The sequence below is a fragment of the Ptychodera flava genome, chromosome 3 (assembly GCF_041260155.1).
Source record: "Ptychodera flava strain L36383 chromosome 3, AS_Pfla_20210202, whole genome shotgun sequence".
In the NCBI taxonomy this organism is placed as follows: domain Eukaryota; kingdom Metazoa; phylum Hemichordata; class Enteropneusta; family Ptychoderidae; genus Ptychodera; species Ptychodera flava.
The window spans coordinates 42,639,040-42,665,070 of record NC_091930.1 but is presented as its reverse complement, the minus strand read 5'-3'; the positions used below and the strand labels follow the sequence as shown (position 1 = coordinate 42,665,070).

Sequence of the window (26,031 nt, the reverse complement as noted above, 5' to 3'; positions counted from 1 at the left end):
CTGATAAATTTTCAGTAGTATTCATATCCAATGTACATATACAACATATACCTTTGTTTCTAAAGGGCGTAGCAAAGTAACACACAGTTAATGAATGCCCGAATAAATGTTGAGTTGTTAGGCATAAGTCAAATAAATCTACATAGTAAAAGACTAAAGTTAACCATTAACACTGAGACAGGTGTATTTCGGGAGACTAGAGTTTTCGGCCATTCATGGTAACAGATTCCGGTCAGTTACCCGTCTGATTAGTTGTGCCATGATGACAGGGAATCCAGTTGACCAGCACGAGGACTGTGTGGCGGCAAGATTCCCACGAATCTTAAAAATTTATTCTAAACTTACAATCCTCTTCAGCTGGTGATTACGTTCATAAACAAATGAATTATGTCATTTGTTATTGGCGATCTTTGCCTCACATATCTTTAAGCGCATTCGATATTGTCGGCAAAAAGGACGATTTGCAAAATTTTGAGGCTATGTATTTATCGTTGTGATCAATGTAGAGCTCGAACATTGACGTAGTGTGGCTGCCACCCTGGTATAAATACAAGACATGCTCCGGGGTGTCCTATTATGTGAAAATGCCAAGATTTCCGGAGAGCCGATATCGTGGCACTACGTAAACGCCCGAAGGTTCAGAAACTCCCGGACCGACAAATGTTGAGATCAACAACTAGCTCTTATAGAATATTTTTTTACAGTATTCTATCATTTTGCAAAATTTACATTGTAAATATTTCGATTTCATTAAAATTTCGTTATAGTACTCTCATCCAATTTTCCAAATTAGTTCCAATCTTGTAAGTAAATATAATACTCACTATGAAGAAGTTTAAGGTCTCTGTAGCTAGAGTGGTTGTTGCGGGGAAAATGTGAAAATTCTTCGTTGGTGGAGGCGTCCTGCTCCTGCGTTCACCGGACAATATTTAGGCTGTCAGACTGATATCAAGTCTGCATGACGGGTTACCTCAAGACGTTTTGATGGAATAAGAGAACCTTCAGAACGCAATTTATGCGTAGTGGAAGCTCATTGCGCATTCATAGTAACTTGTAGCTAGCTTTAAATATCTTTGATGGCTTTTATTTTACGTCAACTTCGCATACGATGTCGATGAAGGCAACCTGCCAATCACACAAGTTAACAATATCCTGTTAAACAGGAACTTACAGGACCGTGGACGCACAATAGAACGATTATTCATGACGCACAAAATTTACACACACTGGCGGGATTTTTTTAACAAATCGCGATTGTTCCACTTTGTCTGTTAAATCGAAGGGTAGAATTGTAATACTGAGGCTTACAACTTTCGTTTCGTCCACAATTGTTTCTCTTAATGTTAACTAGAGTTCATCTGCTGTCACGTGAATGTCAACAGAATATGGTGCAAACGACAGTGTCATTCTTTCACTTCTCAATTCATCAGAACCATTTTAATTAAATATTCATTTGGTCGGCAATGCATGACATTTTTATCACCATTAGCAACAATACAAAACATTTACTTTCGCTCTACTTGAGTGTACTGGATAGTAGAATGCAACTCCGAAACACATTAGTACTGTACAATACCTAAAATAATTTTTGATCATATTGTAATGAATTATTTTGTAATTTATGAAACAAAATGAACATTTTGCCACTTTGTCTGGGAAAATCGAAGGGTAGAATTGTAAAACTGAGTCTCTCAACTTCAATTCGTCCACAATTGGTTCACTAGAAGTTCAATAGATTTCACCCGCTGTCATGTGAAAATGGTGAAAACAATAGTGTCATTCCTTCACCTTTCTATTTACATTGTTGGATGCCTGAATTTAAGTGTACATCGTCAGCGTTCCCACTCTTTCTGGTAATTCATTTTGTCGGAAATGCATCACTGATTTTACTTTTTTTGCAATAAAAGCTTGTCATGAGTGTACCATATAATGAATTAGATTGCTGATTAGAATTCTGTTTTATTAAGTGTACAAAGGACCAACAAAAAGAATATACACTTTGTAAGAAAATTCTGGCCAGTTTTAATAGATAATTCTGTTTTCAAACATACTGTAATAAGAATGCCTATTTCTTTAAAAGGGGAACAATTTGTTGTTTTTCGTTGCTATGACATTTCATTTTTTTAATCAAATCTGGTAATAAATTCATTTTGTCGGCAATTCATCACCGATTTACTTTGTCTGCAAAATAAAACTTGTCATCAGTGTACCATTTAATGAATGAGTTGTATTTTGTATACGAGGGTGAAGAAGGAGATCGATCGTGATGGTCATTGTTTCGCTCTATGTCTGTGGATAAGTGAACCCAGTCTGTCAAACCACGGTCACTTTTGTGGAGTGACCGTGGTCTAACCAAATAGACTTTCTCTTTCTTAAAAACGGGCTTTTCTTTCCATACCAGATCAGATAAGATCGAGAGCTGACCTTTATGTAGGAGCTCTATTGACTTATTCACTTTACCGTACTTTACTTTCGTTCACAAGTGTCACCACAGGAAACAGCGATGAATGTACCCGGTAACTCAAACGCCACCTCGAACGACTTGACATAATCTATTGAGTCATACCATTTGGTTTCGAAATATGATCACTTGCTTGCTTGTACAAGGTTTATTGGCTTATGAAAGCTTTAAGTTATAATAGCTCCGGGTGGGCTGCCAAATTCTTCCTGTGCATCAGTCAAAATAAGTGAACCCCATCCATACCCATGAGTGCACCAAAATATTGATGACTCCGCCTACTTTTAAGATGACAAATATGTCATGACCTCTCCCCGTTTGCTTGAGTAAAGCTGCACTTACAACGACCTTTTTAGGGAAGGGCGATGTAATCCCAAACAATTCTCAGATTTTTTCAAATGCCCTCCCTAAAAAACTCACAATACGTTGATGGTCAAATCTCCCCTTCTGACTTGCTATAATTTGGAATTCCCCCTCAAAGGGATTGGGCAGAAATTACAGGTCGGTCGCAGGTTTTTGTTTGTTTGTTTGCGATAGCATTTTTGAAGCGTCATGACATTGCATGAATGCCTTGAAGGGAGGGTCACCATTTTCGGGCAACTATTAGAAGGCAAAATATGGCTGACATAATCATAATAATTCGGATCACTTAGTAAATTGGGTAAACTTAGTATTGGTTTGGTCCAGTGTCCGAACCATTGACTTGGTAATCAGTGGTATTTAATTGCAGTTTATAAAAACATATCTTCAAGCGTAAGTGACGAAAGAAAGAATTCACACCATGAGGTGAAGTGAACTCGTCACCGGATTTACAAAGATGAATATATTTCAAGCCTTAAGAAAAATAGAACATTCAGGATCAGAAAGGGCACTTGGTTTGATAGGTAAAATTGGCGTGTTTTCCGATTTCGCTTGCGATGTGTTCAGCGTAGTGTGTTGTTCAGTAGCTATAGGAAATTTGCCAACCAAGTTTTGCATATTTTTTAACATCTGAGATGTCAAGAACTTGTAAGGAAACTATTTTTCATTTCGTATCTATTGAATTATATTCTTGTATATGGTGAGCGTTACAGGAGAAGAAATTGCGTTTTGTTTGATAAATAACAGTTGTTAAAAATGGAAGACGTTGACGCATGTGATTGACAGTTACTCTAAAGTACAAAAGTGTTTTGACAGTAACTTGATACGTTGTTGATAGTGCGAATCACGTGATGAAAAATAGCCGAATGCAAGTGAATATTCAGATTCAGAAAACTTTATTATCTCCTATAGAGAAATTAACATTTGGTTCTTAATACCAAAAACACAACACACAATACACTTACACACAAGGGGATAGAACTGAGACTGGACATTACTCTAATTTGACTTGTTTAAAATTGAAATTGAATTCGGAATAAAAACGCAGCTTCGTTCTCACAGCTCTACTCTTTTGAACCCGTAAACGAAGGCCTGATGGCAGGTTCTCATAAAATATACTGAATACGTGATTTGATCTTTTATAATCTCTTTTGCCTTCTTTTTTATGCGTCGGATGTATAGATCACCGAGATTTAGCTGTCGCTCATCAACAATCTTGTTACATATATTCACAATTACCTAGAATACTTTAGCCACACAAACTCAAACCTCCAAACCTGCCTAAAATCAAAATGTTAAAATTGATCCGACAAAACAACGATAAAACGTTTTAAGTAAGATTGAGAATTGACACTGAGTAATCTGAGCTTCTGAAGGCAATAAATCCTGGACTGACACTTTGAGTTAATGTAATCAATGTGTGCTTTAAAATTGAGCTTGTTGTCTAAGATAGTACCTAAATATTTGTATGTAGTAACCCTTTCTACTGCAACATCATCTATCAAAAGACTGTGCACGAATGACTGTTTGTTTTGTCCTGAAATCAATAACCATTTCTTTTGTCTGTTTCACATATTGAAACCAGTCGGCAAGCAACGGTTACGATAGCAAGTAGGAAAAAAAGAGATTTAACTATAGAAACGGGTATAAGTAAATGTGTATTTGGCCAATCTGAAGCCACAAAAACTTACATCAGGACGAAAGAAAAACAAAAGGGTCTTCACAGATGACATTGACCGAATGGATTTGTGTACAAGAAATATTATTTTTGAATTTGACAAAAAAATTTTTTCACTATACATGGTTGTCTATCAGAAAATAATGAATTTTTTTTTAAACACTAAATAAACTAAATATGTTCTCTTATAAGTGTTTGACAATTAATACATGACCATAATGAGGTGTATGAAAGTGCAGATGTTAACAACAAATATAAAGATTCAATTTCACACAGAAATATTAGTTCATTTCTCATTGTAGTCTGGCGATAAAGTATTGAACATATTCAAAACTTGCTATATCTGTGCCTTTAAGGCTAAATGTTACTTAATAGTGACTTTTATTATGTAATACGTTTCTTGACAAACAATAATAGTGCTCTCTGTACACTTACAAGCTTAGAGGGTAAACAGCTAGTGCATCGTTTTGATTTTGAATTGCTAAATGTAATGCATGTAGTTGATATCACTATTTGTGAAATGTGACCTTTTTATCATATAAGTTGAAATCCTGAATACACGTGATTATTGTACAGGTTACAAATATTTACTGAAAGTTCAAAGGTCAAATAAGAATTATATGTCAACTAAGATATTACTGATGCGGACTGTGACATTTAGGGGTAGAATCTTTTTTGTATCAGCACATGCAAATCGGAGAGGTTCACTTGGTCAGCATTTCAGTGAAGGATATACACACATTACACACTTTTGAGCTTGGAGGAGGAGGGTCACGTTTTAGAAAGGGGCATCAGAGAGAGGTTATAATGCGGCATCAGGGGCAGAGTTACATTTTACATGGTGGGTACCCTCAATTTTATCTACACCAACCCCTAATAAAAACTAAAGCTCCCTTAGCGATATAGGTAAATGTGGTATAGATCACTGAAATGGTAAATGACAGACACCAGTTTCGGACTGCGTTAGAGGCATCCACTACGAAATATATAATACTCCATCAGCTAGCTGTTGCTTCTTGATTTTTATTCTTGCATTTTTCACAATGCTAAGACTATTGACAGCAACCAGGGAACTACGGTCATCAGCATTAAATCTGAAAGAGAGACACAGAGACAGAGACATGGTGCGAGACAGTAAGTGATCTGTAGGGAACTTTTCAGGAACGTTTGCGGTTTATTCTGCGGCCATCGGCGTAATATCTCGACCCTCAAGCGAGGATAGCAGAATGCTGCCCAATGCCCATGTACCACAACCCGACTGAGTTGGTTGCCCTTGCTATCTCACTCTCTCACGGTTTGTTCTGTTACCTTTACACATTTTACAACAAAAAAATAATTATGTAAAAATTAATGCTTCGTACGTTGTGTTCCGACATCTGAGGTTTGACTGAACAATGTCTACTGCTTTTTCTACTTTTGTGATACGAACTTTGATGTAAGATGCTTCATTGATTTGTCATGAGCTGGTTTTGCAAAATCCCTGGCTCTGATCGGGCAATTAGTTGTTTATATCTTTAATGGTCAAAGGCTACTCCAAAAATGACGTCGTTTGAATTTGAGTATATAATTTGAGCATAAGAAAAGAATGGATAGTCGATGTTATGGCATATAATTCAATAATGGGGTTATTGTGGAAATATTCATGACGTTACCTGAACTCACGAGATGCACGCGAGCATATTGCAATCGATATTTTATTTTAAAAAACGATGCAATGTAGCGGTAGTCACTAGCGACCGACCGAAAGCGCTACAAGGTAGGAATTTTGCTTACTAGAATATTAACAACTCAAGCATACTTTCGGCACGCAGTACAAGTAATACTGGGGCTCTCATTTTTCATTTCGTTCGCAATTGGTTCACTAAAAGTTCACTAGAGTTCACCTGATGTCATTTGAATATTGAGAAATAACTGTTATTCTTTCTCTTCTCTGTTCATAAGCATTTTAATCAATTCTGATAGTCATTTGGTCGGTAATGCATCAGTACTTTTTTCCTGCAGCTCTGAAATTCTGATCATTCATAAAAAAACATTACTTTCGGTTTGCTAGAGTGTATCAGCCAAAAGAATGCACTTCGGAAACACTTATTTGTACTCTAAAATTCCTAAAAAAAATTTCTTGATCCTCTGTATATATATGGAATCATTTTCTATCCTGTTTAATAAATCTAGATTTATCGATTTAATCGAAGAATAGAATTGTAATACCGAGGCTAACAACTTTCGTTTCGTCCAGAATGTTTTCTCACCTAAAGTTCAATACAGCTCATCTGCTGTCATGGTAATGTCAAACAATAGTGTTATTGTTTCACTTCTCAATTCATCAATACCTTTTTAATCAATTCTATTCATTTGGTCGGCAACGCATCAGTGATTTTTCGTCGAGCTCTGAAATTCTGATCATCAAAAAACATTTACTTTCGTTTTGCATGAGTGTAACGGCCAGAAGAATGCACCTCGGAAACACATATTTGCATTCTGCAATTCCTAAAATATTTTGTTGATCATCTGGATATGTATGAAGGAATAAATCTAGATTTTGCCACTTTGTCTGTTGAAATTGAAGGGTATCATTGTAATACTGAGGCTCAAAACCTTCGTTTCGTCCACAATGGGTTCACTAAAAGTTCAATTGAGTTCATCTGCTGTCACGTGAATGCAAAGTGAATATATTTCAAACAACAGTGTTTTACGTTCACTACTCAATTCATCTGAATTATTTTAATGTATTCTGATATTCATTTGGTCGGCAATGCATCAGTTATATTTCTTAGAACTCGCTGTAACAAAAACTTGTCACCAGTGACAACCAGTAATACAACAGGGTTCTTCTTTCACTTTTCAAATGATGATTGAAACCATTTTAATCAGTGACTTTGGGAACGGAATTATCAAACGGCGATAAAGTCAGTAGAAAACGCCCTTTGAATTGACAATCATTGATTCAAGCGTTAAAAATGGAGGACTAAGTTAAAGTGGAAAACTCCTGAAAGATGATTTTACGGAGTCTATGATTTAAAGGGTAGTATGTTAACACTAGGGGAATGCTATGGTACTGGGAAGGAATGGTTGACATTAACGCCTCCTCTTTTGTTTATGGTTTGACAAGCTGTTTGGCTTTGTCCACGTCAGAGTGGGGATATACTCCAGCCGAAAACTAAATATTTATATGTATAGTGTCTAACTGATGATAAAGTCCTTTTGATCCGAGCAAATACGCCGAGTGCGTAAACATTGTGAAAATGACATGGATTACTTGTAACGGCGGGATAAGACGGACTGAATAGAACCGACGCATGACAGTCTGTAGGTTTTGAATTAATAGAGGTAGACAACAAATCCCCATTGAGTGATTATAATATGTCAAGAAACGCACCGGTATGTCTGAAACAGTGGAAGTAAACTTCAGTGCAGGGTGAAAATGTGACGGCAAGGATTACCGTTTTTATGAATTTTGGGGAAATAAGTAAAAGCAAGACGTGCGTGGATACGAGATGATCAACGATTTTGCAATATCGTGCAGAAGGTTATCATGAACGTTGAAGATGTTATTTGGTTTTTTTTCGTAGTGATGTCAGCTTCCAGATGTTCATAGAAAGGTGTGTCAGAACGTTGCCTTTGAGCTTAAGCAATGTACAAATGTGGTATAGATCACTAAAAATGTAATGACAGACACTAGTTTTAGACTGAGTTAGAGGCGTCCACTACGAAATACATAATACTCAAACAGTTACCTGAAGTTTCTTGATTGGTATTCTTGCATTATTCAAAATCCTGCGACTATTGACAGCAGCCATGTAACTACGATCATCAGTGTAAACCTAAAAGAGAGAGAAAGAGATAGGATGAGAGAGAGGGGGGAATGAGAGATTGTAAAATGCCTTGTGTTTAATGTTACTGTTCTGTGTAACTGTCTGTGTGTTTGTTATGTAACATTAAACCATGGCGCGAGAGCTGTAGGTATATTTTCACGAAGGTTTGCTGTTTATTCTGCGGCGTCGTCGTTGTCTCTCAACCCCCAGGCGAGAATAGCAGAATTCTCCAAATGAGCCACACCCCGACGGAGTAGGTTGCCCTTGCTATCTCACTTTCTCACTTGCAGATTCTGATTAATTTTACGTTTTACACAAAAAACACTTAATGTTCGGTACGTTTTGGTCTGAAGTTTGACTGAACAATGTATACTGTTTCCCTAATTTGTGACACGAACTTTGATGTAAGATGCTTCATTGATTTGTCATGAGCTTGTTATGCCAAATCCCTGGCTCTGATCGGGAAATTAGTTGTTTATATCTTTAAAGGTCAAAGGCTACTCCAAAGGCAGTTTTTGAGGAACAATTCGCTTCCAAACTTACATTTCGCTGCAATCACAGCGGAAGGAATAGTGCAACACAACCTATGTCTCACTGAAAGACTTATTTATGTTATTTACATGTTTTTAACCTTTAACTTCCACCAACAAGAACATAAATAAGCTAAAGCCTGTCGGAGCTAGCTTGATCGTCAGGGAAGGAAACACTGTTTTTTTTAATATATAAGCTTTTAAATCCTCAACCTTCTTCTCTCTCTCTGATACAAATAGCAGTCCCTAAGGTGTTTATCACTAGGCTTTGTCGTACGTATCGTATTTCACATCTTCTCTGCAAAAAACTGAATTTCTTCCCGAAGTAGTATTCGATTTGTTTACGATAAACCTGTTGTTTATAATTCATTTTATCTCAGTTTCATTTATTATTTACATGAGATTTTCGCTGCGGTGCAAATACCGATACGTTGCGGTGCTGGAGACACTTTTTATTGCAACTTTAAACGTAGGTTTTGCCTTTATTTCTTTATCTTGTGTCTGCCCTAAGAGCATCTGCCCACAAAAATACCCATGTCCTACATTCGGTAAATTATTATATAATCCCATGTATTTTTCTGTGTTTGACGTCATCGTATGCGAATGTTTTTCGTGGAGCCTTACAACTTGAAGATTGCAAAAATAATGTGTAACGATCTTGCCTTATTTTCAGGAATAACTTTCATCTAATGTCATAATGAGCAAAGCGGTCTGTCGCCCTGGAGATATGCATATTTTTACTCGGTACTTTCATTCATAAATCCGATCAAGTTTGATTTTGATACATCAAATGCCATCTTAACCAATCAGTATTCGGTCATGTAAACTTGTCAATCATTGTCTCGCGCTGTCCCCACACAAAAGGAAGTCTGCCATTGGCTGGCACGGGCAACTTCACTGTGTTTGCGCCTGATAGCCACAGTACTTTAATCATAATTATTTAGAATATTTTTGAAATATATTAATGAAGGAAAGGCAATACAAGATAGATATAGTTTTTATTCTAGGAGGTGTTGTGGCTATATCACGAGCCTATGATGTTTGCCAGCCCGAAAGGTTCAAATCGATGGCACCCACTGTGACCCGACTAAGTACGTGGCCACGATGGGCCGTCAATATAGCTCAATATATATATATGTTCACAAGGAAGTGAATGAGAAATATAAAAAATAACCCACATAACATTCACTTCTGGTACTTTCCAACTCACCTTTAGAAGCAGTTAGAATGTTTGAGGCGTTCCCACAGTGATCCTTTTCTTTATCTCGAAGATATCCCGATATGCATCGACCATTTCCGCATCTGAAGTCATCCTTGTTTTGGCAATTACCATCGGTATCTGATAGGGAAATAAAATAATGGTTTATTTTACTTATGTTTGTCATTGCTAGTTCATCGTCACGACCGTTTAATATTTTTTTAGACTTTTTATGGACGTCTAGAGATTTGTGTTAAAATATATTATATTTCCAACATTATCATTTAGGTGGCAGTATAACAGTACATCATGTGTTGCTTATTGGGTTAAGCTTAACAATGTTTTATTATATGATTTATCTAACAGGAAATTATTTTATTGATAAATTCCAAAGGATCACCAAAGATTGGTGAAGTTACGAGCACTTAGCACTTTCACTAATGTGAGAACGGGGATTAGAAGGGAGCCTTTGAAATGTACAGCCGTTTTCAAAGTCAGATGCAAGCTGTATCTGACTGTGAAGACGTTGTACAGTTTAAAGGTACCCTGCCCTTTTACATATAATCTGCTTAGTTAGCCAATCTGCATTTCAATATCCAGTGGCGGGATTAAACATATATACCTGACATGTGGAACAGCGTGTAAATCGCATCAAACCCCTTTTCCGTCTGGCTGGCCTCACTGATGTGCAGCTCGAGTGTCACCCTTCCGTTAATGACGTAGTCCTTCCCATAATTCCCTCGGCAAAGTACGTCGACGAGTCTGCCATTGCTTTTGATTTTGATTTTCTCACGCATGCTGTCACAGTTAGTCACGATACCTGTGTTTAAAGATTTATTATGTTAGTATATGTTTGTCTTCAATTGTGAATTGTCTTGAAGAAACATAATTATATAAACAACTATAAAGGTATGAAAATAAAACAAAGGACAGGCTGACCTTACGATACAGTACATGTACACTAAACAATGAGCAATGCATATCAACTATACAGCTCGCCCCAAATTATTTCCTCGCCATCTATGTAATACGGGATTAATCCATACACAAATGACAGCGAAATTTCTACTAAATTCGTACCAAAGCCATTAACTTAGATAGTCTTTTTTCTCGCCACCAAACCCTGTTATTAGCAATACGCTACCTGAATGAAAGTCCTTGGAATCAGACGGCGTTGGGACCTTGTCCTTCAACCAACAGTTGCCTTGCCTGGTATCATAGCCGTATGACTTGCAATCTTTATCAGCCTGGCAGACGCGGCAGCAGTCTTCAACGCTGGCAACCACCTCAGCTTCACCGTCGTTTATATCTGATCCGTCTCGAGCTGTGAACTCTTCTATGTTACATGTGGCTTCTGCGTGGCAACCACATAGAGACACAAGATTCAATAGTCATTATAGAATACTTAAAGTGGTGCACGATTAATCTTTCACAGGAGCAGAGTCCAATTTAGGAAATAAAATGTTCAAGGCAGAAATACACGAGCACATTATTTTGATTGAGTCGCAGCATATCAGTACCTACATCGCTGCAAAATGAAGACAGCATCATTATGACGGTGCAATTTACGTAATGCAATAAAATGCTATCGTCACACTAGCATGCTTCGTACAAAACAATGCTCTGTTATGGTGACGCATGCTAAAACTTACGTTCAATTTTTTCATCTGTTAGATAAACATTCTTAAAATTCAGATATACATCGCCGTACACTCTGTCCGGAAGTATCGTAAGTTCGTACAGTCCACGAGGCAGTGAGGCGCTGTCAGGATAGTTCCGATGGGAATACAGTGTGCCACCCTTGCTCTTGTCTCGACGTCTTCTTTCACTAATCGTATAAAAATGCCATAAAGGTGCAAACAGGTAATATATGACATAAACACCTTGGAATGGTTCGCTGAGAGAGAGAGAGAGAGAGAGAGAGAGAGAGAGAGAGAGAGAGAGAGAGAGAGAGAGAGAAATTTCCATGCTTAGATATAGCATGCACATTTAACTGATGAGCAATTAGTCGTGTTTATTAATTAATTCTCTTGTTGTGGTCACAATTTTATCGAAATCGAGGCAGTATTTACTGTAAAAGTCATGCACCAAAGCAAGACTATCCGATCGACGCTCACCTGTATAGTCTGTTCTTGTCGATGAGGGAGTTCCATCATCATCAATTGGTGTTGCAGTGATATGGAAACCACCTTCGGAGACTGATCCGTCGGAGCGAAATACAATGAAGAGTCTGGGACCGCTTGTCACGATTGCCTCGGGTGTCAGGTGTCCACAATATGTGCCAATAATGGGACTGAGCGAATCACCTCCGTCGTAGAAGTCAACGTAGTCTTTCACACATCCATGCGAGGTTTCCAATGCAAACTTAGAAAACTTCACCTATATAAGAAAAATATTATATATATATATATATATATATATATATATATATATATATATATATATGTAAGTGAACTAGTAGTAGAAAAGAACCATCTATCTTCAGCAAAATGTTTGGTAGGTGCGTTTCATCATTTTCTATTGCATTTCTTAGAGGTAGGGATTGAATCAATTTAGTCGCACATGCAAGTCCGTCATTGCTTACGACATCTGCATGTGAGAAAAATATGGCCCTAGGGAATGTTGTTTTTGAGAGAGAGAGAGAGAGAGAGAGAGAGAGAGAGAGAGAGAGAGAGAGAGAGAGAGAGAGAGAGAGAGAGAGAAAGAAGAGAACATGAAATATGATGTCCGTACACTATTACATAAGAAATTCAGTATTTTAGCGTGTTTAAGCTTGAACAAATACACCTTAGCAAGCGCAGCCACGTGAATGACATAAAATCATTTATTACTGACCTGAATGAGTTTACCTGGATCAGATTCAAGACGATATGAACACCTTTTGTAGAGGGGATACTGCTGTGGGTAAAAAGGTGACGTGATCTCCGTCGCATCTTCCACAAACTGTTGGTCATCGCAGTCCACTGTGATTAAAGAACGTTAGCACATAAAACAAGCTGTACATGTAAACCAATACGAGCATAAAGTGAATCAAGAATTGTAGCATATAACAAGAGTTCTCAAGAAAAAGGTTGACTTCACAGCTTCTATGATGAATAAATACCGCTGTGACATCATTTAGAGATGCGCATATTGTCATTTTTACCAAGTCGACGCCCTTTGGAAATTTTTGACTTCCCCTTGTGTAAAAATTCTCCTTGCAGTAATAGACACATCCATATAAGCACGATTTGAAGACCCAATATAGCCAGTGATGGTTAATTTAGTGCACTTTAAGGATGAATGCAAAGACTTGTGTCCTGAAGGACAGTACTAATATAAAAACATTTCTTGACAAAACTTCGATACCATATACATTTCAACCCTTCCTTTTACGGAGAACTTTCCTAGTCTTCAACATTTAATATTTCATTAATATCCATAAACGAATGAAACAACATGAAAATGTGATATCATGAGTTTTGAATGTTCTTACCATCATGGCATTCTGTGCCTTCAAAGCCGGTGTGCGCAGTCGCATCTATATGAAGTGTCGTTGTCGAAGACACATGTTCCACCATTCTCACAGGGCTGGGAGAGGCATGGATCAATACCTGTTGAGCAATCAATGGCAGAAACATGTCATGAAGTACATTGCCATATTGGGTATAAAAGGGTGAAAGTCACTAAGTATTTTGGTTCTGGATATTGATATCATCTCCTGACTGAACAGGTTCTTTCCAGGTACGTTTTTAGTACCTCTCTTCGAACACAGTCCACTCCTTTCTGCGCATAGACAGTACATCATACAGTCATTCTTCAACTCCCTACGCAGTCAATGTGCAGCCAACTCTCTATTAATTAAACTTTACATACATAGAAGAAGATCCAATTTTTTCTGATTACATTGATTCGGTACACTCTTGTAATCCAGGTCCACATCAATTTCAGTACGCAACATTTCATAAACGCAGTTGGCAGTTATTTGTAACAGCGTAACATAACAGGATGGTGACGTCAAAACTTGTCTCATGTCTTTACCTGTCACAGACTCTTGTTCGCTGCATCGACCTGCCCGTCCGAGCGCGGTGAAGATAAGAAAGCCAATTAATGCTCTCATCTTGTCGGGCGTTAGGTCTTAACCTATGAGGTGAAAGATTGTCGAGAAAAGGAAGAGGGATGAGAATGTACTATAATTATACGGAAACTTATGAAAATAACAAGGGGCCAAGAGCCGTGAAATAAAATGTATGCAATACACATATGTATGTAACATTAAAATTACCTTCCTTGGAGCGCAATTAATGCCAGATATACCTCAAAATTGACTAAAAAACAAGAAGACAATTGAATTGGAAGGAAGTAACATAGAAATAATATTAATTTTTATAAGAAATTACAAATTGAACATGTTGAGCCGTGTGTTTGTGATTTCCAAAGATTAAGTTTATATCGTCAAATTAGGCATTCAGCTAATATAAAACAACAATCGATAGCAACAAAACACTAACCACATATATCAATGACAATTTAGCAAGTTCACAGTTCTATCGACTCAATAATTCATTGCCCACTGATCGCCGACGGCAGAAATTTCGTTATGGTAAACGATGGTGATTGGGAACATGATCAACAGGCGCTCTATTGATATGCCCCTGTTCACAGACACAATCATGGTAGATTTGAAACATGTGACACATAGTAAATTGGGTGCGTAGTAGAGAAAAAAGAAGCATTAAAATTATTTTCAACTACCTTATTTTTCGGAGCTTCGGGCCCTCGATGAAAGCTTGTCCCTTCCACTATGACGCAGGCAAGTGAGTGATGCAAGGCGATGTGTCTCGTAATGTGACGTGTGCAAAATGTGCACATGCGTAGTGTATTGCCATGTGACTAACAGTCTAATTCTACAGAGACATGGGATGTCATGTGAATAAATGTAGGAGAAGACTCCAAAAAGCAACAATGAACATTGTCGGAGGCGGTGGTTGGTGGAGGAATTGCCTCGTAGCCAACGTCTCTTGAGACTTAGAGCATTGCATGCCCATCTTCACCCTGAGACGTTAGATACCCAAAACATTTTAGAGTAATTTGTCCGTGATACCTGCACCATGTCTATGTACATAATGTTTGAAAAACACATCTGTTGATTGCCATCAGCCAGTTTAACTTTCTGCCAAGTTTACGTACGTCACTGGCATTTGCCCTAGCATTGAGGGCGGCGTTTCATGATTGGTGATGGCCGATGAAGTACTAGAAAATGAGCTATTAATATGATGATGTAAATCCCTCCAAGATATTAAAATGTAGTTCAATAAAAAAGTTTATATCCAAGGTGATCATACTGTGTACTTTAGTTTTGTATAAGATTGTTGCTGTGTTGATCCAGTTATTACCTCGGCATAAGATACCGTCCGCCATATTAGTAGAACCCACTGGCGGCAGTCTCACTTCAATCGAGCTACCTTTCGGCAACATTAACGGCAAACTTACGACTCTATTACATGTCATACACGTCAGTGGGGGCAGGGTCACTCGTTTACTCGATGTGACTTGCAATTCAGTAATTCTTTAATACCTTTATCTGACGGAAATAACATTTGAAACCGACGTGAATTACTGTTGATAATCAGGGAGCTGTTATATCCACAATACGGCCTACATAAACAATGTTACCATATGTTACTTTAATGCAAATGTCCCAACCGGACTTTCCCATAACTGACGTCACGGACTCATGAAGAAAATGCATAAATCCCCTAGTATCAGGTATGTAACGAAAACAGGTATGTAACGAAACATGAAACAATATATCGAGACAGATATTTTATGGAGTATTTCTGGAATAGTACCTATAATTGACCACGTCCTTCGGTTTGTTTTTCACGAGGAAAACCGGTAGGAGTCTGCACTGAGATCGTAACACAGGGCACAATGCTGATAAACCGATTGTAGGTTTAGGCGCACCGTTGTTACACGCATTTTAACGCCAACAAAAAATATGCATACACTTGTTGAGAGTTTCTGATACTAAACGTAGTAAAAATTAACATCCATATCTAAATTAACATCTGAATTCGACTTATGTCGAAAGTGTAATTGGTCGTATTGGCAAGGGAGGTAGTCTGTATACAAAGGGTATACGCAGCCATGAAGATATTCAAATTGATGAAATGGCAACACATATGCACATGACAAGATGCGAGGAAAAGCTGAACGACCGATCAGTATGAGCAGACAGCCCCCACTCCAGGGAAAATTCTAAAAAACTGTGAATTCCACTGGACATTCGAAGGTCAAGGCCATGTTCTTTGAACTCAACAACTGACGACTGACCTTTTATCAAAACATAAACTTAAGATACCACTGTAACCTTAAGGGCGAATTCACATTTATTTTCATCTTGAAAACAGTCATTTCGTTGTCATGTCTCATTAACTTTTAGATATATAGAACAGAATACTTGCCAAATTGTTACACCTACAGGTAATCCACTGAACAACATGATAAAAGGGTTTTTATGTAAAGAGTTTGTGGCAAGGAATCATCAGGAGAAGCCTTTAACCCATTTGGATTGATAATAAACCAGAATGAACATGTAGTTGTCTGTGACTATGGACTTGGTGACCAGCCTGGCAGTGTGAAGACTGTAGCGGCATACACTGCACAGATTCTAACATCTGTCACACTTCATGGCTTACCTCACAATTTCAAACCACGAGACACAAAAATCGCTGACAATGGTGACTATTACACAGCAGATGACGTCAACAAATGCATTTTAGTAAGTGATGCAAATATTAGAGTGGAACATATAATAGCAAAGGGTAAACTGTAACACTCCAATGGTGTATTTGTTGATACAGACACAAACGGTTTGATAACAGACAACCTTGCAGACTGTGTAATCAAATGTAATGGAGATGGGGACATTATTTCAAGTCAACAACTCACTCAGACCTGGTCTCTGATCATAAAAAGTAAATATCAACTGATAGTGCCATGTCAGGGGGAAATTGTATCTTTGTTTTGGACAATAATCTTAAAATATTGAATAAATTTGGAATTGATCACTTCATGAGACAATTTGGAGTTAGAGATGACAATTAAGACAACATTTATAAGACAGAAGATAGTGAAATTTGATAGACAGGGTGAATACTACGAAGTTTTAACTGAAGATGCAGACCCTTGCTAAATTGCAGTGTTTACAAACGGTAGAATAGTCTACCAGATCTCAAAGATGACACTGTCAAGGTCATTTACAAGTAAGAAATCTGATAAGACAGTGAATTCAAATATTGCAGCAAATGCAACTGTAGAATCTACAGATCAGCACAAAACTGACACAATTTTCCTCATCTTTCTCTGCAATGTTCCATTTTTGTCAGCCACGGATGGGTTAGAATTTCTCGTCATGATGTCAGAAAATGACTCAAAGTTGAACTGAAGCTCTTAGATGTAATTTTGTATTTTCACAGCGAATTTTCTGTAAACTGTGACGAAATTGCAATCTACTTCGTTTTGATGTCATTGTTTGATCTTAACAAGGTCGATAATTTCAGTTTTCTCAGGAACTGTTATTATTTCTTCTGGTCGTGGTGACAGTTGGGTTAGAATTTCTCATCCTGATGTAAGGAAACCAATGGTGTGAAAGTTAAAGTCATTGCTTGAAATTTCGTATTATTGTCAGAGTAAATATCTTTTAAAAACTGTTAAGAAATTGTATTGTGGTTTGTTTGGAGCAATTGCTTGACCTGAAGAGATCCTGTGATTTACATTTTCTGTGAAATATTTGAAATTCCCTGCCTATGTTAGGGCTAGAATTTCTCTCGTCTTGATGTAAGTAAATTCAATATGATAGAATTCAAACCATTGCTTTAATTTATTTATTATTTTCAGAGTCAACTTTTTCTAAAATGTGATGAAATTGTAAACTGAGTCGTTAACGTTTTGATGCAATTGTTTTCGACACAGAGAATACAAATAATTTCGCTTTTTCTGAGGAAATGTTCATATTTGCCTGGCCACGTTGGGGTTAATAATGTACGTCTTGGTGTAAAGGAGTAGAAAATCTTTAAATAATGTCATCGGTTAAATTTTCATATTTTTATAAATGAGGTTTGATATTCCTCTTCAATGGCTTCGTTCATATCTCACAGACAGATCCCAGTCAGTTACATTAAATGGACAAAGATCACTGCCTCAAATGCTGCGATACGGAGTTCCTCAGGGGTCTGTTCTTGGACCTCTCTGTTTCTAATCTACATATCACCACTCGGACAGCTCATCCACCGCCACAAACTCCAGTTCCATCAATTCGCTGATGACAATCAGCTGTACCTATCTTTCAAGAAATCCAATACCACGTCTGCCGTATCTTCTGTTGAAGAAACTGTTAATGATATTATGAGCTGGATGACACAAAACAAGCTGAAGTTAAACAACTCTAAAACGGAGGTCATTTTAATTCGATCTAAATTTGACCATTCACCAGCGCCTTTCACTGACATCAACATCTGTTCCAGTGTTATTGAAACCACTTCATTTGCGAGGAACATCGGTGTAATATTTGATGACAACCATACATTCCAACAACATATGGTGCCACTTGCAGTGCTATTCACTTCCTCCTTCGCAAAATTGGTCGTATCAGAAAGTACTTGTCCAGAGATTCCTGTGCCACCCTCGTCCACGCCGTTATATCTTCAAAGCTTGACTACTGCAATGCTCTATTATATGGCTTGCCCGATACACAATTACAGCGGTTACAACGTGCCCAAAACACAGCAGCTAGAATTGTTACAAAGACCAGGAAATCCGACCACATTACCCCCATACTTATGCAACTTCACTGGCTTCCAGTACATCATCGCATTGTATACAAACTTTTGCTGATTACTTACAAAGCCCTAAATGGACAAGCTCCACAATATCTCAGGAATTTAATAACACCATGTGCCTCATCACGTGTTCTTCGTTCATCTGATAAATGCCTTCTGCACACACCTAGATGGAACCTGACTACCTATGGTCGCCGCTCCTTCTCTGTAGCAGCTCCTGTCCTTGGAACTCTTTACCCCTGGACATAAAAACCTCTCCTAATGTCAACATTTTCAAAGGACGCTTAAAAACTTACATCTTCCAGAGAGCATTTTCATTGTAACTCTAAGCGCCACTGAGCATTGTTTAACTTTGGATTTTAGGCGCTATACAAATTTTCTAGATAGATAGATAGATAGACTGAGTTAAGTAATTCAGAGTACTTCACATTCACATTCAATCAAATTTTCACATGATCTTCATATTTCTTTGTTAATGTTCAGATTTTCTTGGCCATGTTGGGGTTAGAATTTTTCGTCTTGGTGAAATTAAGTTTATAAAGAAGAAATCAAAGTGATCAGTTGACAGTTTACTATTATTACACAGCATTGCAATGACAGTTGTATTCACTGTAAACATTCATCAAAGCATCGCTGTGAAATCTTCTCATATTTGTTTCGATTTCAAGAAAGAAACTCACCAGATCTTACCTGAACAATGTACGTATCTTGTGATAATCATTCTGGTCAGGATCATTTCTTCCGATTTCTTGTAACATCGTCAGATTTATAAAATTCCAGGAGTAAATCCACAGACGCCTTCGGCTGGCAACCTGTCAACTGTGTTATGTTTTGACTGTAGGCGAAAGCTTTACTCATTAGATTGCTTCTACCGAAGTGAAAAATAGTCCAAGACAAAATGTCACGGTTCAAATCAAAGCTAATTTTGTAATAGCCTGATTTACTAACACAGATTCGGCAAATCTTCTGTTTCAGGACGTTTCGATTATTCGATTTCATGAAGACTTTTTCTGAGATGTAACCGGCTCACACCACTGTAAAACTCTCATGAAAGTACATTGCCTCTGATAGGTGGCGCTATTACAATTTCTGCCGTCAGGCTGGTCAGGTCGGAGAAATATCGGCTGCAGAGCAGCAGTGTACGTAAAATATTAGTTTTCATACAGTTTGACATTTTTATTGCGATTCATAAGATACTGTGACTATAGCGTATAGTAAGACATTTTATTCGGTCGTAGACTTTTAGGGTTTCGTTGCAACTTCAAGTTTGACGTATATGCAAACACTGTGTTGCACAGCTATAGCTGGCTGATTATGTTCATTGGTATGAACATATTAGGCATGCAGGTTTATTATTCACAGATGTATTCAGGAACCACACTTTTGTCACGTGTTAACCCGATATGCCATAGTTGCACGTTGTCCTGACTGAACTTCGCCATTATATTCTCGAAATTTTGAAGTGCGTTTTGGTTTGTTTATTACCATTTCTCAACAATTATTCATGTACAATAGCCGTCATTATTACATCATCTCTGCTTACTCGACTCTAGACAAAGGTATTTCCAGACGATAGAGTTTTATGAGGTTTGTTTAATCAACTATAGAAAGTACCTAGAATCATCCAAATGCATTGGCTCTATATTGCAAGAACATTTTTTTTATATTTCCCAACATTTTAATTTCTCACTTTCATGTATTTTTCTGAGCTGTACTCTGAAGATAGCCTTTTATGTTTTCTCGTCCGCCTTACTATTGTTGATGGTTTGTTGAGCTTTTAATCGATCGTTTAAGATGTCCTCGAACTTAGTATTTTTTTTCCTGTTGTATTTACTTCAAATATAATAATTCTTATGAGTATGGATTTTTCGCAGATACATTTTTGTGGTTTGAATTTTTAACTAGTCACACGCGATTTTCTTTTCACAGCTGCATTGCACGTGACTTCAGAATGCAAGCATAACAAATAGTATGATTTCATTACATCAAATTTTTGGAGCTATATCTTCTTGATGACGATGTCATTTGTCACGTACCTGACTAAAACTTATTTTTGTTAAATTTGAAAGAACAGAACGTGTCCACTTTCACATTTATTAATTCAGCCATCGATACGCGTATTCTATTTCCTGTCAGTATCGATTGTTATCAGATTTTCCTTCCTTTTTAAGAGTTCTACGTTTATGGTTGATACGCCGTTTTTGAATTTTAACGAAATTCGTTTCTCGGTAAGGGTTATTTCTTGATTGATTCACAGTCGAATGACATCAGAACATCCAGAATGTATGATTTGTTTCGCATTTTAACAGTGTATTCCACGGGACACTAGAAAGGATTTCAATGCTTAAAGTGCACACTCTTGATAATTTTGTTTGATAGTATAACATAATGTTCCACAACGCTGTCTAATACACTCACACTATCAAATGTACTGTAAGGTCAGTAACTAATTCGTGGAGATCACTTATGACATTGTGTACGTGTACTTATTGAATTCCAATAAAATAATGTACATTAGAAAATATCAATTCTTTGCAACAATCGTCTTGCGGCTCTGTGTTCTTCATTTTATATATATATATATATATATATATATATATATATATATATATATATATATATATATATATATATATATAATATATATATATATCCATCGTTACATCACATTATTTCATCACAAATATATAGAATCGATTCATCAATCAGAAGGCGTTTAGACTTTCTGACAAGGATAGACATGTGACACGAGTTTTAGTAGAGCTGTTAAAAAAATTCGTAATGGTGGCATATTTCTCTCAACTGATTAACATATCTCAATAATGCGCAATTGTGAAGAAATTTTAATTATGTTATTTGTGTTGACCACATATTAAGCGACGAGTTAAAGGTGAGAAAATCAAACAATAATCGTGAATACTGGTGGGTTTTTAAAAACAAAAGAGGAATTTTCAACCGTTGAGGGTGCACTTGCTCGACTTGTACAGTTTACCAAGGCATTTGCCTCTGTATTCCGTCTAAAATCTAACATCTAATCTTATTACGTCGCTGTCGCTTTGACGACTGGCTTTGTTGACGTCATATCACAACCAGGATGACGGCAATATTTGGAATTGATACGCCAGTTGATAGAAGCTAAAATTGACAAAGTCTGTATTTGTTTTCTCAAATTTTTGTATTAACTTTCAAGTAATTGAACTGTTCCCTAAGAAGGTTCAATTAACATTTTCATTCTACATGGAACTTTGAAAAAGGCGTCCTTTATCTCTGATTTTACAAGGGACATGTGCATTTCATTCAGACAAGGTCCCCTTCACATTTCATAGAAGGTCTGTGATTCAGATGGTTTAATATCTGCCAAAAGATAAGTGGTCTAGGGCCTGCCAATGAACAGACAACCACAAAAACGTTTTCTTAATGCCATGAACTAAAATCGTGGCTGGTCATCAGAATTCAAAAACAATTTCCACAATCATCATATTAGTTTGTGAAATTCCCTGCAGACGAGTTATGTGATTCTCGATGCAAAAAGTGGCATAGTAAGATTGAGTGCGCTCCTCGTAGGAAGGAAGAAGATATAACACGGAGTCAGTAACTCGATGGCAAAATTGCAAAACTACCAATATCTATCACATCATACCATATTTAGTAATACGTCATCTTGCAACTAAAGTTTAAGGAGAATGTGTAATTCCCAGACAAAATTAAGACGGGAGAGAGGGAATTGATTATTTTTATCGGTAATTTTCATTGATCATCAATCATGTGACCTTGATGGGCAATTATTATTGGTTTTTATGCGCTGATATGACATCAAAACCGGTCGGTCGTCATTTAAGAAATAAAATTACCCGGTTCATGAAACAATGAATACAGACAATCAAATTCCATTTTGTTGAACCACCGACAGGCAGTGCTATTACGTGTCTGCATTGGACAAGCGTATCCTAAGTAACAAACCTGGTGATTAGTAATAGTGACGTCAGTGATGCAAGAAAAGCAGCTCATTTTAAGTGCTAAGAAAGAGACACAGACAACTGCAATGATCAGATTTTCTCTTTGACATTTATTAGAAACCTACAGTTGCGGAAATATTGCAAAAGTCCATTCTGAACCGTCCACACTAATTGTATAAATCTTTTGAATGGCTGTCAGATGATTAAGATAAGATTCTATTTACAAATACTTCAGGTCCTTCCGAAAGCACAAACAAATCTGCATCTCTAAAGGTTTCTTTTTCTATGTTCTTTCCGATAATTACAATTAAAGGTAGACCCAAATTTACAACTTTACGTACGGACCCAGCTTATCTAACATAATAATAGATAATATTATGTTACTTATTAACTTCTTTCGTGGACGACATTACATTTCTCAAGTGCCACCCCGATATTTGCTCTGTTATACTTTAAATCTTGACCAAAGAAGCCTACATAGAATATGTGTTGATACTTCTGTGCTAATGCTTCTTAATATAAAAAATTGAAATCGGCTATAGGAGTATGTTTGATGCTTTTAAATGATTTATTTTTTACACACTGCGGTTAGATGTGCAGGGGAAAACATGTCTTTAACTATTTCGTGGTTTTCGGGGATTGGTTTAAAACGAAGGTAATGATGGACAAAACCAATTACATGCTAATTTAAGAAGACACAACCTAAGTAAAATCACCATCAAAACTATACTTTACTGTGAACAATACATGCACAAACGAAAACAGAGAAAAATGAGATAGAATACATAATATCGATAAGGGTAAAGTGCATCTGAAAGAGGCACCTCCACTTAGTAACATTTTTAAAAATACATTTTTAATACCAACGGTCGATATTTGACGTTGCTACTGCTCGCGGATCGCAAAATATCGATAAAAACCTGTCATTTCCCGAGCGTACTTTTCACATCCCGAAGTTTTACGATCGTTTCTGATTTTGACCCGAAATCCCCCGAAGGTTGTTGTTGTGCTGATTAACGATATTCTGGGGAGTCTATAATAAGTTCGAACTACGCAATTAATTTACTTCCCACTGCAAAGACTTTATATACAGCATTATGCCTTTACCTCGGTAAGTGTTTTTTAAAACTTCTCCTTAGTTTTTGTCATTTTCATTATTCTAAATCAGTTGTATATATTTTTAACCAATACCACATAAACATCAGCTTCTTCGTGTCAAATATTAGTGTCTCCGATGACTACATTTTGTCGTCTGCCACACAGTACGCCGCGCGCGTGGTATGCGTCTATGCATACCACTCGGCGGCCGCTATGTATCAACCGCACGTAACTGTGCTAGTCACCTATGCGAATTCTGGTGGAATCAGCAAACATTGTTTTTCGTTTTTTCGCCAAGTCAGTAAGACTCAGCTTTCTCCCACGGGGCATGACCGATCACCGACGCGAGTGGTACTGTGGCGTACAGCAGCATAAGCCTTGACTCGTACTCCATAGCTTAGTTGAGAATGGTCGGAAGCTGAATTTAGGTGGCCACCGGAATTCAAACTTTTACTTTTTTGAAGACATGTTTTTATCGATATCTCGCCATCCTCGCGCAGTCGCCACGTCAAATACCAACCGTTGGCATTCAAAAAATGTGTTTTAAAAATGTTATCAAGTGGGAGTGCCATTTGAATGTCTCAAAGAGACCAAAATTGCTATCGTCACAAATATTATTTAAAATGCTGACTCGCAAAATGGCAGACTTTTTGAAATGTTGGCCTGGACGAGTAGGACACAAATGTGATGGAATGAGTACTATAATTAATTTGTGGAGGGGGATTTGATACGCTGCTGTAAACGTTTACAACTTTGACAGGGGTACAAGTCTTAAAGTAGAAAAAATACATTTCAGTGAACTATATACACAGTACGAATTCATAAAAATGAGTGTAGAATTAGTTTTTGATTGTTGAAAGCAGTTACTTTGACATTTTCATATTTGTAGACAGTGATTGAATGACACAAAATATTTTCATTCATGTAAGAACCATACAAATTGTGACCGGTAATTTATTCCCGGCTGACTAAAATTTATGGAGTGAAAGGCTCGTCAGCAAGCCAACATGCAAACATGATGCCAAATTTATGTATACCTGTCGTAGGGTTTTCACCAACCAGCTGTCTCCCCCTGTAATGGCGATTACTACACAGCTAATGTCTACTACAGTAATGTTTATTCTTTTTATCTCCACCATAAACCAGGCTAAATTTTCCATAAAGTAATATTTCACGAGACTTCATTTGCTGGTAGATAACGAATTGGAGATTTTTTCCGGGTGGTAGTCCAGGCTTTTTTCAGTTCTTAATTGTTACATCCACCCTATTGAGCTTAATTTATTCTTGAAAAATACCCGGATCTGATTCACAGGTCTAGCAATGTCACCGAACATTGAAACTGCAATTTCATCACCAGCCGCACTGACCGCAATGTTCGTTGGACATTCAATGTCACCTTCGAATAAATTACAAAGAAAGTTGCCACTTGATCCCAGTTTTACGATCCTGTTATTCAACTTATCACAAACGTAAATGTTTCCACGCTCATCTACATCAATGCCCTGGGGATATCTCACTTCACCGTTGCCTACGCCCTCGGTGCAAAATGATTCCACATAATTCAAATCGGCATCAAGAACGTTTATATTGTGACTGTTTGTATCGGAAACTACAAGATTACCGTTGCTTGCGGCAACTACTGAATGGGGATACTTTATTGGTGTGTTTTCACTGCCTTGTCCTTGGTATTTTGCAACAAGGTCTCCTTTCTTGTTGTACTCGAGTACCTTATTCCCTTTATGGTCGGTGACCACAGCAAAACCAGCCATAACCGTTATGCTATGCACCGAAATATCTGACGTCATAGGAATAGTTTTGGGTATTTTATGACATTTATCATAAATAACGATTTGATTGTTACCGATGTCAGATATGTAATATTCTTTACGGTACACAGTTACGGCCCATGGCTGGAAAGCATTTTGAAACTGGCCATCGAATCGAATTTCACCTACTGACTGGTAATAGTAGTTTTTGGCTAAGATCTGAATACGATTATTATTTGTGTCACAAACAAGAAGTTGCCTGTGATGCCATCGAAGTCCATTTGGATTATTAAACAGTTCCTGCTTAGTTCCAGGTTTCTGCAACCCCAATAACTGAACAGACCATTCTTTAT

The 26,031-nt window shown here is 37.3% G+C and overlaps 1 protein-coding gene across 1 annotated transcript; it reads right to left on the bottom strand.

Moving 5' to 3' along the window:
• Nucleotides 1–3,699: 3,699 nt before the first annotated feature.
• On the bottom strand, nucleotides 3,700–14,865 carry LOC139126654 (tolloid-like protein 2). Its single transcript, XM_070692722.1, has 11 exons — nucleotides 14,771–14,865; nucleotides 14,057–14,158; nucleotides 13,512–13,629; nucleotides 12,872–12,999; nucleotides 12,154–12,415; nucleotides 11,689–11,864; nucleotides 11,181–11,390; nucleotides 10,659–10,856; nucleotides 10,049–10,177; nucleotides 8,231–8,317; nucleotides 3,700–5,590 (listed from the first exon to the last, which is right to left on the bottom strand). The coding sequence occupies exons 3-6, from the start codon at nucleotides 13,594–13,596 to the stop codon at nucleotides 11,728–11,730; spliced, it is 612 nt and encodes a 203-aa protein (XP_070548823.1). The 5' UTR covers nucleotides 13,597–13,629; nucleotides 14,057–14,158; nucleotides 14,771–14,865; the 3' UTR covers nucleotides 3,700–5,590; nucleotides 8,231–8,317; nucleotides 10,049–10,177; nucleotides 10,659–10,856; nucleotides 11,181–11,390; nucleotides 11,689–11,727.
• Between the last annotated feature and the right edge of the window lie 11,166 nt (nucleotides 14,866–26,031).